Source organism: Podarcis erhardii (genome assembly GCF_964252035.2).
Source record: "Podarcis erhardii genome assembly, chromosome: Z".
NCBI classification, from domain to species: Eukaryota; Metazoa; Chordata; class Lepidosauria; order Squamata; family Lacertidae; genus Podarcis; species Podarcis erhardii.
The window spans coordinates 47,084,045-47,100,281 of NC_138504.1; the positions used below are offsets into that span (position 1 = coordinate 47,084,045).

Consider the following 16,237-nt stretch of genomic DNA (forward strand, 5'->3'; position numbering starts at 1 on the left):
AATTCAGAAAAGTGCTTCAGCTTGTGCATAGTTTCAGAAAGTGCAAATTATGTTGGTTTACCTTTCAATGCCAATTGAATCAAATTCTCCCCCAGCCTTAGCTAGGCTACAATTCCCAACATCCCTGACCACTAGGCATGCTTGCCTGGGCTGACAGACCTGGAGTCCAGCAACATCTTGAGGACCATGCATTTCGCACCGTGACCTACAAAGGGGGAACCCCCCTAAGTGGTTCAGAGTCTAAAATTACCTAATCACAATACTGGCATGCAAACACATTATAGCTGGGACTGAATCCCTTATTAATTGTGGGACACCGTAGCCATCTACCTGCCTGCCCACCAAACCCCTATGCTGTACACAGCACGGTAAGATTTACTGCACCTGCCTGCCAGGATAACCTTTGGCACCTGGGTTCCCGTCAGATCCTCGTTCACCCTGTAAAAAAAGAGAGGAAAGGGCAGCAGGGCAGGGAATGGGAATAATTAAATCTGGCTTCATGACCTGCATAGTAGTAGTAGTAATAATAATAATAATAATAATAATAATTCATCTTTCTCAACATGGTGGATGCCATGCTGATAGGCACAACAGGTTCACAGTAGACACAGTGCATGAACTTTGATCCATCTGACAGAAAGAGCATCAGCAGCACATATGGAACCCATTCACAAAAGAAGCACAGAGAAGCTCAGAGCTTGCATATGGTTATACCAGGGAGAACCTGAGGCCTTCGAGGTGTTATTGGACTCCCATCAGCCCCAGCCAACAAAGACCAACAGTCAAGGATTATGGGAGTTGTAGTCCAACAGCATCTGGGGGGCCACAATTTCCCCATTCCTAGACTAACTAAACTAACATTTGCTTCACAGAATCCAACATTCTCTTCATGTTCTCACCACAAGTAGCGTCTTCCCTCCCACCGCCATTTTGAAGATGCAGGTAGATCAAAATCAACAGAAAATAACATCTGACACATTATAGAGAAAGCAGTGGGACATGCAACAAAACGTTGCAGCATGGGGTGCTTCTTTTTAGGGTTCTGGTTGGCCCGCCCCATTTGGGGAAGAGCTGTAGCTCAGTGGAAGAGCACTTGCAAAGCCCCAGACTGCGGATGCCCCTGGTCTGACTCCCTGGAAAGCAGCTACCAGTCAGTGCCAATACTTATTTAGTATTACTAAATCAGTGACAATACTGATTTAGATGCAGTCATGGTCTGACTCAGTATAAGACAGCTTCCTGTGTTCCTATGCTCTGTTTCAGAACATGTCAATCCACCTCGTCCTGATTTTCCCATTACCAATAGTCAGTATTCTGTGCCCATTGAGCATACCCAGTCCTTTGTGTGTGTCCGTACGTGTGTGATGGGAGGGTTGATGTTCCTAAACATTTTTTGCACTTCTACAAACCTTGGTGTTCCTCTGAGCCTGCTAAGACCACCTCTCATGCATGGACGGTGTCATTCTGGTTGCAAAAACATCCATATTTGGAGAATGAATTTGCCATGAGTATATACAGGAACACCAAAAGACCACTGGTCCATCCAGCTCAGTGCTGTCTACACTGACTGGCAGCAGTTCTCCAGTGTGTCAGGTAGAGGGCCTTCTGGGTGCAAAGCAGATTCCCCCAACACTGGGCTGCAGCCTTTCCCAAGTGATGAAGGCTGAATCACAAGTAAAATCCCACAGATGTCAACAGCAGTTGATGTGAAACAGCAGAGTTGTGAAAGGGTTTCCTAGAATACAGTGGTGAAATGCAACTCATCACATGCAGAGACAGTCAGTGTGGTGTCATGGTTAAAACGCTGGACTATGACCTGAAAGACCACAGTTCTAATATGCCCTTAGGGTTGTACTCACCGTTAATCATGCACAAAGAAGACTCATTTAAATCAAATGGACACCACTAGTTTAGGTTCATTAATTTCAACGGGTCTACTCTGAGTTGAACTTCATTGGCCATGAAATTCACTGGGCAACCTTGGGCCAGTCACCAGCTTTCAGCCTAACCAGTCACACATGCCCCCTTGAGCATCTTGGAGGATACGTGGGTTATAAATGCAATAATAAAAGAAGTGAAGGTCCTGAGCAAAGCCCCAACTGCTTGAATGTTGAATTCCCAGCAATAGATTTCATGCTGAATGAATTTGTGTATAAAATACTTTCACATCAAGCTCAACAGAGTCTGCCATTCATCGGGTTCATTATTTATTTATTTATTTTACTGTAAACATCACGCTAATCTAAACAGAAAAGGGGTGAGGTGGGCGTAGGAGAAAATTAAATTACAGCCTCCTTCTTTAAGAAGCGATTCAGTCCACTCCAGCTGAAACATTAATGCATGATGGGAGGAGGGGGGGGAGGTAAAGTAAATGTACAGCTATATCCTTAACATAAAGGTTTTGAAAACATTAGAAAACATTTAGAAACTTAAAACGCATCTTCACATGCTTTCCCCTCCATGGATTGGCAGCCGCATGGCACTGAGATAGCATGAGGGGACCCACCATAAATCAAAGCAGGAACCAACAAACACCTGAAATGATCCCCAGAGACACCTTTGGAGTGCAAACATCTTCATTTGATATCTAAGTTATGTCTTATGTATTACAGGTGTTTTATTATATGTGTCTGATTATGCTCTTCTTATTAACTTTGTATGCTAAAATCCACTTGCGTATTTCGGTTTTCTTGACTGTAATCTATATTTGGCTGACTATTAAATCTTGACTGATTCATTCATTTGGTTCAAAGGAGTCGGCTGCTCAAAATGCAAAAAGAGATCCAAGCAACTTGAGGGGAATGGGCCAGGGAGATTTGGGGGCTCCTCCCTGCTTTGGCTCACTGCGCATTAAAAGATTTCCAGCCCTGGAAGGAAGAGAGCATGGAGCCTCTGATCTAGGTAACTGCTGCACAACATCTGCCAATGGAACTTAATCAAAGTTAGAACAGCAAGTAGCTTCTTTCGGCTTTGGCTTCAGGGTCATGAAAACAGTTCTGCAGCCCTGGGAGAAATCCGCTTAAGGCAAATGCCAATGGGAGCCAACCTTATGAGGACATCCAATTATGTTTTATGGGCAATGCCTATATAGCAGCCAACTCTTTGGGACCTCCAGTTACATCTGGGAATAGTGCTTTGGGACCAAGAGGATTGATGGTGTGGATGGGTTTCTCTTTAAATCCATTACAAAAGAATAGGGAAATGATCAGAAGCTGGAGAGAGATAGGCTGCAACACAACTATGCCTTATAATTAGGACCAATGTATTGGGATTTGGGTGCAGGCAGGGTTAGGGAGTTATTAAAGTTGCCTTTTGAAAAGCTGCAAATCCACTTTCAGAACCTGAGGGTCAAAAAACCTGGGATGTAAAAATAAACCAAACAACAAATCAATAAATAAATTGGTGCTTTCACAACATGTTGCTGGATGAGAGATACCAGGGCAGGTTTCAAGTGACTTTCAGGTGGAAGCATGTTCTAGTGAAAGATGGGCTTTAAATGGAGGCATTGATAATGTTTGCAAGGCACAGTCCCAGGAAGGAAGGAGCTGTGGGGGCTCCGTAATGTCAGCCTCCAAGGAAAGCTGAAATTTAGAAGCTCCCAAAATTCTTTTCTGCACCAACTGAAATCCTTGGGGCAAGGAGTGTATGTCTTTGCCCACCTCTGTATCAGCTGCTTTCTAACCTCTTTAAATTTCCAGCCTTAGAACAAACCAATCAATCAATTCAACAAGCAGCTGGGATTGGCTCAGAAATAACCAGAGCTATTTCTTGATTTGGAGGGGAAGGCACTTGACTTATTTCTGAACCAATCCAGCACATGCCATGGGAAGGGCAGAAGCCACAACTAGTTAAGTCACTCTTGAAACAGAACATTACAACAACAACAATAGCAGCAGCAGCAACAAGCACCACTCACCTGGTCTCCAGGATGACCCGGTGGTCCTGGATATCCTTTCTGTCCCTATTCAAAAGAATTAAAATTCAGGTAAATTGATTTTGTGGAAAGGTCTTTTTAAAATGCTAGAAGAATCATCATGCATGGATCAATGCATATGTGCAAGGAGAACTGGGGTTTGTATCCTGTAGCCCTTTAAAATCTGTTGGTCAGCAAAACCCATCAGCTGCAGCTAATGTGGCCAATGGTCAGTGGTGATGGGAGTTGCAATCTAACACCATCTGGATCTAGCCATTCCTAAAGTAGGCACATTGTGTGTGTTTTTTTAAATGATATTTATTACTTTTAAAGCTTACAAAAAAAAGAAGAAACAAAAGAAACAATACAATATAGACAATACAAAACACAACCTTAACATCTAAACACCATAAACTATACAAAACAAAACAAAAACAATTTAACACACATCATACCTTTACCATAATCTATCTTTCATTCCCTTGTTTCGTTGACCTCCTGTCACCTCCCTCCTTGTATTCCACTTCTATACGTTATCTCAGCAAATCCTTTATCTTAAAATATTTTTAATCTTATTCCCCATTAAATCTAATATACCTATTTACACTTAACCTCTTAAAACATTTCCAATGGAAATGTGGAAATGGTAAAGTAGGCACATTGTGGGCTTGTGATGAGAGTGGGGGAGACTAACCCTTGCCACATTTCATGGTTCATATGCAGTAGCTTGCTGCGCACCAGGGATGGGCTGTTGGTTATGTTTTCTGCAATTTTGCTACTCTTTCTTTCCCAGCATTGCTCTTCCCCTCCATCTTTGCCTCAACTGGATTATTTCCTCAGGAAGTGGTGGGGAACAACCAGGCATTAGGCAAGTTGGGTAGGTATTCCCCATGGTCTTTCCCACCATGAGCCTCTTTCAATAGAACTGAAATGACAGGCGAAAAACAAGAGTGAGTTTGATCGCCTCTACAGGTGTTTCTGAGTGATTCCGGGGCCTTAAATCACAACTGGGGTCATCAACTGAAGTGGAAGTCTCCTGCCACTTTTGTAATGAGGGCCCAAGTCAACTCCAGCGGCAGCCCTAATCCAGCCCGTCAACCCTCAGAGTGGCAGTCCGGCAGGCTTTGCAGAGCAAAGGGGGATGGCTGGTGAAAGGGAGGGTTAGTGGTGCAGATAGTGACTCCCATCTGCAGGCCATGCATGAAAGGCAACCACCAAATGCATCCCCATTTAATGGGGAGTTGCAAACCATCCAGTGGCTGTTCGGAGTCCAAAAAAGTACTTTGCAGTTCTGACAGCACAGAGGGGATCAGAGATGGCAAAAACCACATACAGTGGTACCTCCGGTTACAAACTTAATTCGTTCCGGAGGTCCATTCCTAAGCCGAAACTGCTCATAACATGAGGCGTGCTTTTGCTAATGGCGCCTCCCGCTGCTGCCAGCATGCGACTTCCGCTAGCATCCCGGGGCAAAGTTCGCAACCGGGAGCATCTACTTCCGGGTTAGTGGAGCTCATAACCTGAAGCGTTTGCAAGGAGGACGGTACGTAACACGAGGTTCCCCTGTACAAGCCTGCCACACACTCTTGCAGCCAGAGAATCCTATTTTATAATGTATTTTAAAATACTTTCAGGCTGCACTTAAGGGCAAAGCACTCTCTCAAAGGTGGCTTACAAAAGAAAAACACAGTGCAAATCACAAATCTCTCTCTCTCTCTCTACATATACTGTATTAAAGAGGAAGCTGAAATTTATTTATTTATTTTTAAACCACCCACCCAAGGCCAGTAGAGATTTACAATCCAGAAATGTCAACAATCCTGTAAAACCATCTCCCCCTGGAAAAAAGAAAAGAAAACCTCAGGAAAAAGCCAGTGAAAACAGGTGGGTCTCTTCTCCTACAAGTCTGCGGTGATGGGGCTTGATGGATTTGACCTGCAGAAAATGTCTTCTCACCCTCACCGACTTGATTACTCCCTGAGGTGGACACTTCATAAAGGCCTCGTTTGCTGACCTTAGCGTGTGGGCAGGTTGGTATTGGAAAAGGTAGTCCTTCAAGTATATCAGATTCCCTTATGAAGAGAATCTGAGGCTATTCTGATCCAGCACTCACACTGTGAGTCATTTGCTGGAAGCCACAGGTGAAGGCTCTTGTGCTCAAACCCTGCTTGCCAGTTCCCATGTGAGAACAGGATGTTGGACCAGATGGGCCACTGGTCTGATCCAGCAGGCTCTTCTTATGTTCTTATTTGACCACCGTGGAGGTGCCCCAAATCAAGCCATGCCTTCCTTGATCCTCCCCACCTAGAGATTCTTGACCCGCCTTCCTGTCTCCTATTGCCTCTTCTATGCCTTATGCAGCAGCTTTACAGCCTCTTCCTATGAAAATAAACCACAGCCAAAGATAACTGGCCACAATAACTGCCTCTGTTCTGAACTAAGATGAATCTACCATCACATGCCAGCTTCGGGGCTCCATATTCAAATGCAGGGGCCAGGAAACTTTTTCAGATGAAGGGCCACATTCCCTTCTGGGGGCCAGTGGTGGGCAGGGCCAGAAGCAAAGGCGTGTGAGGCACAGAATGCTAAGATTTGTACAGTGAACTAATTTTACTTCACACACCCCTCTCTATCCCCCATCCAGGCAAGCAAGAGGCATAATTAGAGTTCCCAGACACATTGCAGCCAGGCCAGAACACTCAAGGGCAGTCCACAGCTGAGCCAGAAGGGGCTGTGGCCTGGAAAGAAGTGCTTTGGGGGGCCAGTGATCTTGTGTGGCACCCCAAAATGCACATCTATGGGTGCCATGCCTGTAAGAGGTACAGCCCCAAAATACAAGAGCATCCGGCGGCCACTTTGGCCTCTGTCCTCTTGCAAGAAAACACAAGATGTCCCTTTTTTTCCAGGGCAGCTGACAGGTATAGGGTCACGTTCATCTACTGATTCAAAGCTGAAAATCCTTTTTCAGAAAAGAAAGAAAAAACTAACCAACACCAAACCACCAAATTTATGGTCTATTAGCATCATGGGGGGGGGGGGAATGCTGCCCAGAGAAAGCAAGATTTGGTCTCCCATGGGAAAACGTCTCTCAGTTGTTTGGTCAGCATTTACATATACCTTGTAAAAGGGGGCAGAAGGCATTGTGGGTAAAAAATTAAAAAACAAGGCAACCAGGGTAGGAACAGCCAAACTGCCACTGGAATCAATGCCCTGGGAAATCACAGTGATAGACACATCACCCCTTTTGGTGTGAACTATGGCAGAAATAGAGCATGTGGCTTACATAAAAATAAAAGTGTCTCTGACTCAGAAAGCTGAGGAAATGCAAATATTCAGACTGCAAATGAAAATGTTTCTGTGGCAGCAGTAAGAATATGACTCTGTGATGTGGACAGCCAACTCCCATCACCCAGTTCATGTCAGCTGGAGCCACAAGGTCTCACTCCCTGTTCTAAGGAGTAGCAATCCCTCTTGTATGCAAGAGATGAAAGAATGCCTCTATTCAGAAGAGGTATTCACTCTGGAGAGCAGAGAATTCATCTTCTTAGATGAGGGATAGGAAAACCTGCAGCCCTTTGGATGTTGCTGGACTCCCAGCTCCCACTATCCCTGACCATTGGCCATGCTGGCTGGGGCTGATCGGAGTTGGCATCCAATTACATCTGAAGGACCACAGGTCCCTGCATCTAAGAGGCTTTCAGGATGGAATGCCTCTTCTAAATAGAGGCATTCCTCCGTCTTTCACATGCAATATGGAGTGCCACTCTAGGCTTAGATCAGGGGTGGCCAAGGTAATGCCTTCCAGAAGTTTTGGACTGCAGCTCCCATCAATCCTTGTGACTGTTGGCCAAGCTAGCTGGGACTGATGGGTGTTGTAGTCCGACAACATCTGAATGACACCATTTTGGTTACCCCTGATTTGAAGAACCTCAGACCTGTTCACAAGTCAAACGCTAACATAATGCAAGGCTATAAAATTATATTCAAGATTAAAAAGAACAGTGGGTTAAAATAATCTGAGCCTAACCGACAGTAACATTTTCAATATGTGACAAAACTAAACTATCTTCTTCTTCTTTGGCGATCACTCATAGCCAAGTAAGCTTGTCTTCCATAAACACGGTTTTAAGAATGAGTACATAAGTGATTGTGGATGCCAATTCTGGATCCACACATCTTTCCACAGTGAGAACATTGTTTTCTGGGTGGGAGTTGATCACGGTGTGGATTTGCCAAGCGTGTCTTCCTCTTAGCACGTTTCTCCCTTACGTCCTGAGTTTGAGTATCTTCAAAGCCCATGACACCTTTGGTAAAGGCTGTTCTCCAATTGGAGCGCTTGCAGGCCAGTGTTTCCCAGTTGCCAGTGTTTAGACTACATTTTTTTAGATTTGCCTTGAGACAGTCTTTAAACCTCTTTTGTTGACCACCAGCATTACACTTTCCATTTTTAAGTTCGGAATAGAGTAGTTGCTTTGGAAGACGATCATCAGGCATCCACACATGTCCAGTCCAACAAAGTTGATGTTGAAGAATCATTGCTTCAACACTGGTGATCTTTGCTTCTTCCAGTACACTGATATTAGTTCATCTGTCTTCCCAAGTGATGTGTAAAAAATTTTGGAGCCACCGTTGATGGAATCTTTCGAGGAGTTGGAGATGGTGTTTATAAGTTGTCCATGTTTCACAAGCATACAGTAAGGTTGGTAGGACAATAGCTTTGTAAACAAGCATTTTGGTTTCCCTGCATCTGCCACCAGCACAGCGACATCCACACTAAGGGGCAGCAGATCTCCAGGGTTTCAGGCAGGGAATCTTTCCCAGCCTTGCCCGGAGATGCCAAGGACTGAACCTGCGACCTTCTTCGTGCTTAGCATGTGCTGATCCTCTTAAGACATAGGATCATTGGAGCCTGCTTTGTACCATCTAGCTCAGAATCAGCTGCACTGACTAGCTGCTGCTCTCCAGGATTTCTGACAGCCCTACCTAGAGATGACAGGAATTGAACCAGCGACCTTCTGCATGCACAGTCCCAACTGCCCCTGAGCTACAGTGCCAACCCCTGACGCCAGCTCAGCTGCTAGTCATAACGGTTCTCTCCAAACTTCTCTATGGGCCATTAGGTCTTTCTTTATCCCTCCACTGGTCTTCTCTCTCTTCCTCCCTCTCTTTTTAAAGTTTCACTCGAACTGGCTTCCAGGATATTGGCTGTTCTCCTAAAAGCACGCTGGCAAACAGAGCAGCTTGTCTACAGCCCAAGGTGTTTTCAGTGGGGTTTTGCCAACAGAGGATCTACAGCCTTATTTTTTATTTTCCAAATATTTTTCCAACAGCCCGCGCGCGCTCTCTCTCTCTCTCTATATATATATATTTAGGAGGCCAGTAAAGCACAGCCTCCATCAAAAGCATTTGTTGGGAAACTTCTCTTGTCCCCATCCCAAGTCTGTTTGTCTTTTTTTCTCGTCTTTAACCTATGCACTGGCTTTTGTTTCTACCTGAAAAGGATTCTATGTTCTGCCTTTTAAAGTTGGGCAAGTGTTTCATTGTACTTGTGCCAACAGTCCTGACATAACATTGGAACCACAGGAGTTCCACACACAAACCCCTTATTGTCTGCTTGCATTTGCTTTACCAAATCTTTGCCTTCTTTTTAAACTCTCCTCATAATTCTCTCCTCTGGGTCCTGCCTAGTTGGCATTGGTTCATGGCAGAGCCTCCTCTGTGGTGGTGCCCCGTTTGTGGAACACCCTCCAGGATGAACTGTGTCTGTCTCCCTCATTACTGGCATTCAAGAGGGATTTAGAAAGTATTCCTGTTTCTCCCAGGCATTTGTTGGCTGAAAGGTACCTTGAGGCTATTGGCTGTGAGAATATGCAATTGCTTTACATGTTTTTAGATGCTTTTAGATGTTTTAAGTATTTATTTTATTTTTAAAATTGTTTTGCTTTATCAATGATGAATTTGCCAAGCTGCATTCCGTTGGGAGGAAGAGAGGGATATAAAGGTAGCAAGTAAATAAAATTGGGGAAAGAATTCCATTTTCTGAAGAAAGCCTTCTTGTCTCTTACAGAGAGACCTTGTTGCTGCTCATTAGCCATGCTGTTTACAGCTTCTTGCTTGTAGCTAAGAAGTTCATGAAAATAAAAGAAAAATCTCAGAGCCTCCAAGGGTCCCTATTTTCCAGAGACAGTCCCAGATTTACAGAAGCTGTCCTAGTTTGTGATTTGATCCCTGAATGTCCAACTTTGCCTCAGGACATCCCTATTTTCATCAGGGAAAAGTTGGAGGATACGGTACGGCGTCCCTATTTTCATCAGAGAAGTGTTGGAGGGTCTGGAGTTATGCGACCCCCAAGCCACAGAGATAAGTAACTATATAACGTTTAGTGAAGTTTTTTTAATGTTTAATGTTTATTATGTTTTTTATATGTTGGAAACTGCCCAGAGTGACTGGGGCAACCCAGTCACGTGGGCAGGGTATAAATAATAACAGTTGTTGTTGTTGTTGTTGTTGTTGTTGTTGTTGTTGTTGTTGTTGGAATGTCCCTATTTTCACTGGAGAAATTGTAGAGGGTATGCAGTCTAAGGGACGCGGGTGGCGCTGTGGGTTAAACCACAGAGCCTAGGACTTGCTGATCAGAACGTCGGCGGTTCAAATCCCCGCGACGGGGTGAGCTCCCATTGTTCAGTCCCTGCTCCTGCCAACCTAGCAGTTCAAAAGCGCATCAAAGTACAAGTAGATAAATAGGTACCGCTCCGGCGGGAAGGTAAACGGTGTTTCTCTGTGCTGCTCTGGTTTGCCAGAAGCAGCTTAGTCATGCTGGCCACATGACCCGGAAGCTGTACGCCGCTCCCTCGGCCAATAAAGCGAGATGAGCGCTGCAGCCCCAGAGTCATCCGCGACTGGACCTAATGGTCAGGGGTCCCTTTACCTTATGCAGTCTAAGTGGGCCGCAGTAGTTCAATCTGCTCATGAGAACGTTATCTCTTAAAAACACATGTGGAGGACAAACCCCAACAGAAGAGAGTGATTTGCAACAGATAAATTGCAGGAGGGAGGGGGGGGATGCCTTAACCCACTCCCTGCCTGTTTCTGCTCTCCAAATAGCAGCCACAAACAGCGTTTGGAGAAAGGGTGGGGCAGAGGAAGGTCAGGTGCTACCTGGTGTGGAAAATTTTTTGTCACCACCCCGACACATTGATTTTTATTTTTGCTTGCAAAAATGGTTTTACGTTATTTCATATTTTCTTACCATGGAATGTGGATTCTGAGCCTATGATAACAAGTATGGACAGATACTTAAATCTACAGGATGGACTGTGTTTTGGCTTGTCTTATTTTATTTGTATTTATTGTTTATTTATTTAATACAATTTATCTAAAAAAAAACCCTGCAAATTGGTTTACCAAAACAAAAAAACAAAAAAAACCCACAGCAGTAAAATCAAGAAAAAAATAACAATCCTACTTTAAAACATACAAAAGTGAAAATATTAAGATTAAAAATACTTCAACTTCCTAAGCATCTAGGTATGCTTGCCTAAAGAAGAATGCTTTTAGCAGGTGCCCGAAAAACGTTTAGCAAAGGCATGTGCTTTGTTGAAATTTCAGCCTTCAGGACATGGGAAAACGGCCAAATAAACAGCTATTTTCGTGAAGGAGGGTCAAGATATTAACTGATATGCATGAAATTTCATATGTACCTATATAATCCCTAGTGTAGTAAGGTAAGACCTATGGAGCAGGCATTTTCAAAAAAAAGTTTTTTATGAACCACCCAAGTAGGGCAGTAATTGTTCCTTGATAATTTGTCACCCCCCTCCATGATGGCACCTGGGGCGACCCGCCCCCCTGCCCCCCTTTCCTACGCCCCTGGAGTGGGGTACTAACTGTGTGTGTGTGTGTGTGTGTGTGTGTGTGTGCATACACTCCCATTGTCACTTCTCAAATACACATTTGCCCTTGCCATAGAAGTCAATTCCTAGGGGCTATGGAGATTTCGGCCCCCACAATAAAATATTTGAGGAGACCAGGTCCCCACGAAGTTTATGGGTATTCCCATTCAAATGGTGTGTGCGCACTGCATCATGTGATTGATTATGCGAAGCAGGGCTTACCTGGGCCACCACAATATTTTATTCAAGTTGGCACCCCTGGTCCTTACAGATATTACAAGTTTTACTCAGAACAGACCCATTGAAATCAATGTTTAATGTTTTATTATGCTTTTATATATGTTGGAAGCCACCCAGAGTGGCTGGGGCAATACAGTCAGTTGGGGGGGTATAAATAGTAAAATTATTATTAATAATAATATTATTATTATGGAATAGGAAGTCCCTATTTTCATCGGAGAAATGTTGGAAAGCATGGAGTTAATGGATGTGAATCCTCTGACTGCACACCCACATTCCTATTCCTATGGGGGGAAATCCTTAAAAGATTAGCATAAATTGTCCAACAGCAAGAACAACAAAGAATCCAGCCTCTCCTACAAGGGCGTAAACAAAGAATAAAGGCAGAATCCATAGAATTGTAGAGTTGGAAGGTACCCCCAAGGCCATCTAGTCCAACCTCCCGCAACAGGAGTCGCTGCTAAGGCATCCCTGACAGGTGGCCATCCAATCTCTCTAAGGAAATCCGTTCCACTGTCAAACAGCTCTTGCTGTCAGAACGTTCTTCCTGATGTTTAGTTGGAATCTCCTTTCTTGTAATTTGAAGCCACTGGTTTGGATCCTATCCTCTGGAGCAGGAGAAAACAAGCTTGCTTCATCCTCTACATGACAGCCCTTAAGATATTTGAAAGATGGCTATCATATCTCCCATCAGTCTCCTTGTTTCCAGGCTAAACATAGCCAGCTCCTTCAACCGTTCCTCAAAAGCCTTGGCTTCCAGATGCTTGATCATCTTGTTCGCTCTCCTCTGCACACATTCCAGCTTGTCAATATTCTTCTTAAATTGTGGCACCCAGAACGGGACACAGTATTCCAGGAGTGGTCTGACCAAGTCGGTGTAGACAACAGAATGGCCACTTTCCTCCAGCTACTTTCTGGCATTTTTGTGGAGAGGAACTTCATACCAAAACATGCCCACCGATTGTGCCCAATATCAAGAATATAAATATCTTACCTTCCTACCAGGTGATCCAGAAAGCCCTGTCAGTCCCGGTAAGCCTACATCACCCTGTAACCAGAAGTATAAATTGCTGTTGTTGTTTGTCTTACCTTCAAAAACACTTCAAATCTTAGTTTTCTTTAAAAAAAAAAAAAAAGTAAATGCCTAGGCCTCATGGTTGTGAAAGTGAACATGAAGACCAAATCCACACTATATATGTAAAGTTTTCTAATCCAACTTGTACAAAATTAAGTGCCTAGTTCTCATGGTTGTAAGGCAATGCTAGGAGATCCCTCACAGAGCAGGGATGGACTCTGGTCTTTCAAATTTCCCCTGCACTGGGGGCCGAGCCAAGAGGAGTGTTGCAGGGCCTTGCACAGGGCACCCCTGCCTTTCACCTTCCATTCTGCGCATGCACGTTATAGTTGCAAAGCCCTGCAACACTCCCCTTGGCTCTGCCCCTAGTGCAGGGAAACCAGTCACCCTCCCCTAAATCCACCTCTGCACAGAGCCATAATTGCTTTCTCTACACTACAGTTCCTAGGATTCTTTGGGGAACTGTGGAGAAGCCATGGCTGTTAAAGTGGGATAAGTTTCACTATAAATGTATGGTGCAGATGTGACCATAATGGTGGTAGGATGCAAAGGAAGAATTCTGCATGCAGAGGTAATTGTAAACTAAGCCAAGAGATTTCCAGGAGAATTCCACCCCATGCCCAACCCAAAATACCATATTTTTTGCTCTATAAGACTCACTTTTTCCCTCCTAAAAAGTAAGGGGAAATGTGTGTGCATCTTATGGAGTGAATGCAGGCTGTGCAGCTATCCCAGAAGCCAGAACAGCAAGAGGGATCACTGCTTTCACTGAGCAGCGATTCCTCTTGCTGTTCTGGCTTCTGGGATTCAGAATATTTTTTTTTCTTGTTTTCCTCCTCCAAAAACTAGGTGCATCTTGTGGTCTGGTGCATCTTATAGAGCGAAAAATACAGTAATTGTTTAAGCAGGGGGTCCATAAATGTTGGCACACTAGCCAGCCATTATTTGCTGTTGCCAGCAACTTCTCCTTCCTGAGTCTATAGCACAGCCTTCTGCCAACCTGCTGCCCTCCAGGTCTAGCTGGACTCCAGATCTCACCAGTCCTAGAGGAGATTTTGTAAATCTCAGTACAGTGATACCTCTGGTTATGTACTGAATTTGTTCCGGAGGTCTGTTCTTAACCTGAAACTGTTCTTAACCTGAAGCACCACTTTAGCTAATGGGGCCTCCCACTGCTGCCGTGCCGCCAGAGCACGATTTCTGTTCTCATCCTGAAGCAAAGTTCTTAACCCGAGGTACTATTTCTGGGTTAGCGGAGTCTGTAACCTGAAGCGCCTGTAATCCGAGGTACCACTGTATGCTTTGTTTTTCTTAGAACACCAGAACAATGCTGGTCACTTACACCTAGTAAATTATAAATGCAGTTTTACCTTCTGACCATTCCATGCTTTTCCGGGAGATAGTCCAGGATCACCTTTTTGGCCCTGAAACACAGAATGAAACTTAGCACAACTTTGGCAAAGCTCTTGCTTGTGCACTGCAGTTCAACAAGACCGTAGCAAAGAAAACACTTTTCCTTGAATGCTATTCTTCAACTGATGGGTCACGACCAGAGGTGGACAAATACCATCCCCATATCTGTTATGCTGTTCAGTTTGGTTTCTTCTACTTAAGCAAGTGAAACGGATCAAAGGGAGAAGAAGTAGGAGAAAAATGGAGAAACAGAGAAGGAGAAATACTGGGGTTGCCACTCAGTTAAGAAATCTACACCTTGGCTGAGAGAGGGTGGGCTGAGACAGCAAAGAAGGTGCTGCAGTGCAAATGCACGGGTAGAGCCAATTCAGCACTCCTGCCAGTATGTTTGCACCATGCTGTCCTCCTCATTGCCTTACCCCTTCGCCTCTCCCTCCTAGAAGTTTTGTTCTGTACTGTAAATTCAGGGCAGGGGTGACCTCTGCTATGATTAACTGTGATTCCTGCACTGCAGGGAGTTGGGGTAGATGCTGATGGGGATGCTGATGTTGATAATAATAATAATAATAATAATAATAATAATAATAATAATAATAATTTATTTATATCCCGCCCTCCCCAGCCGAAGCCGGGCTCAGAGCGGCTAACAACAGTAAAATAATACAGCATACTAAAATCAATTCATTATAAAATCAGTTCAAATCAAATTGGTGGCAACCATTGGGCTAGAGTTCTGTGAAGAATTACCATAGGAGGAGGTCAGGCTGTGCCTTGGCCAAAGGCCTGGTGGATCCAGGGCCGATGTTTCATCCAGAAACCGACCAAGCTGTTCAGCAGCCGCTCTCTCAGTTACCTTATCCAGGTACGACAGGTTCAAAACTGGGTGGTAATTGGTTAGATCTAAAGGATCTAATGATGCTTTCTTTAAGAGCGAATGCACCACGGCCTCCTTCAGCTCCCCTGGAAATATTCCCGTGCCAAGGGACAAAATGATGATGTCACCCGGGAGGCCCGCACCTTGTCTGGACACACTCTAATCAGCCTTGGGGTCCCTTCTAACCCTACAGTTCTGTGATTCTGTGATTCTGCAGTCTTCTAGGCAAGAGCACATATTGGTGTCAGGTGAGGCAACCCAGAAGTCGTGCTATTTTTTGCCAATGCCTTTCACTTGGAGATAGTGGACTTCTTAGTCTTCTGTAGTGGCCCTTTGCATGGCTCCAACCCTTTTGCACAATTTGCCTTATACCAAATCAGACTATTGGTCCATCTAGCTGAGTACTGGCTACACAGACTTGCAACAGCTCTTCAGGGTCCAAGTACATACTCTTACCACTGAGCTATGGCCCTTCCCCCAGGAAAGGTGGCCTCAAAATGTGCCTTCATCCCTGCTACTTTGCTGTGGCAGGTGGAAATTGTTTAAAGTCAGTTAAAAATTACTTTAAGAAGTTTTGCAAATCAATTTTAAGAGAGCATGCAAGAGCTAGCTAGTCCACAATGCCTCACTCTGAGAAAGGGAGGAAGGGTGTGCTGTCCCCATTAAAACAATGGCAAAACATTAAAATTAAAAAAGCATGTTGGGGGCAGGAAAGCAAAGACAGAGAAACTGACAACGAAAACAGCATGTGATGTTTATACTTTGTGTGTGGTCAATCTGGGCATTTGGCAAGACAGTGTCCAAGCAGGAAGTCAGGGGGATCCCTGTCG

The 16,237-nt window shown here is 44.4% G+C and overlaps 1 protein-coding gene across 1 annotated transcript in view; it reads right to left on the reverse strand.

The window, feature by feature from the left end:
• Positions 1-16,237, reverse strand: part of COL27A1 (collagen type XXVII alpha 1 chain) — a 253,068-nt gene that overhangs the window by 180,457 nt on the left and 56,374 nt on the right. Inside the window, exons 6-9 of the mRNA XM_081846708.1 lie at positions 14,491-14,544; positions 13,040-13,093; positions 3,917-3,961; positions 385-438 (exon numbers count right to left, since the gene is read on the reverse strand). Of these exons, the coding sequence (XP_081702834.1) occupies positions 385-438; positions 3,917-3,961; positions 13,040-13,093; positions 14,491-14,544 (207 nt within the window). The remainder of the gene's footprint in view (positions 1-384; positions 439-3,916; positions 3,962-13,039; positions 13,094-14,490; positions 14,545-16,237) is intronic.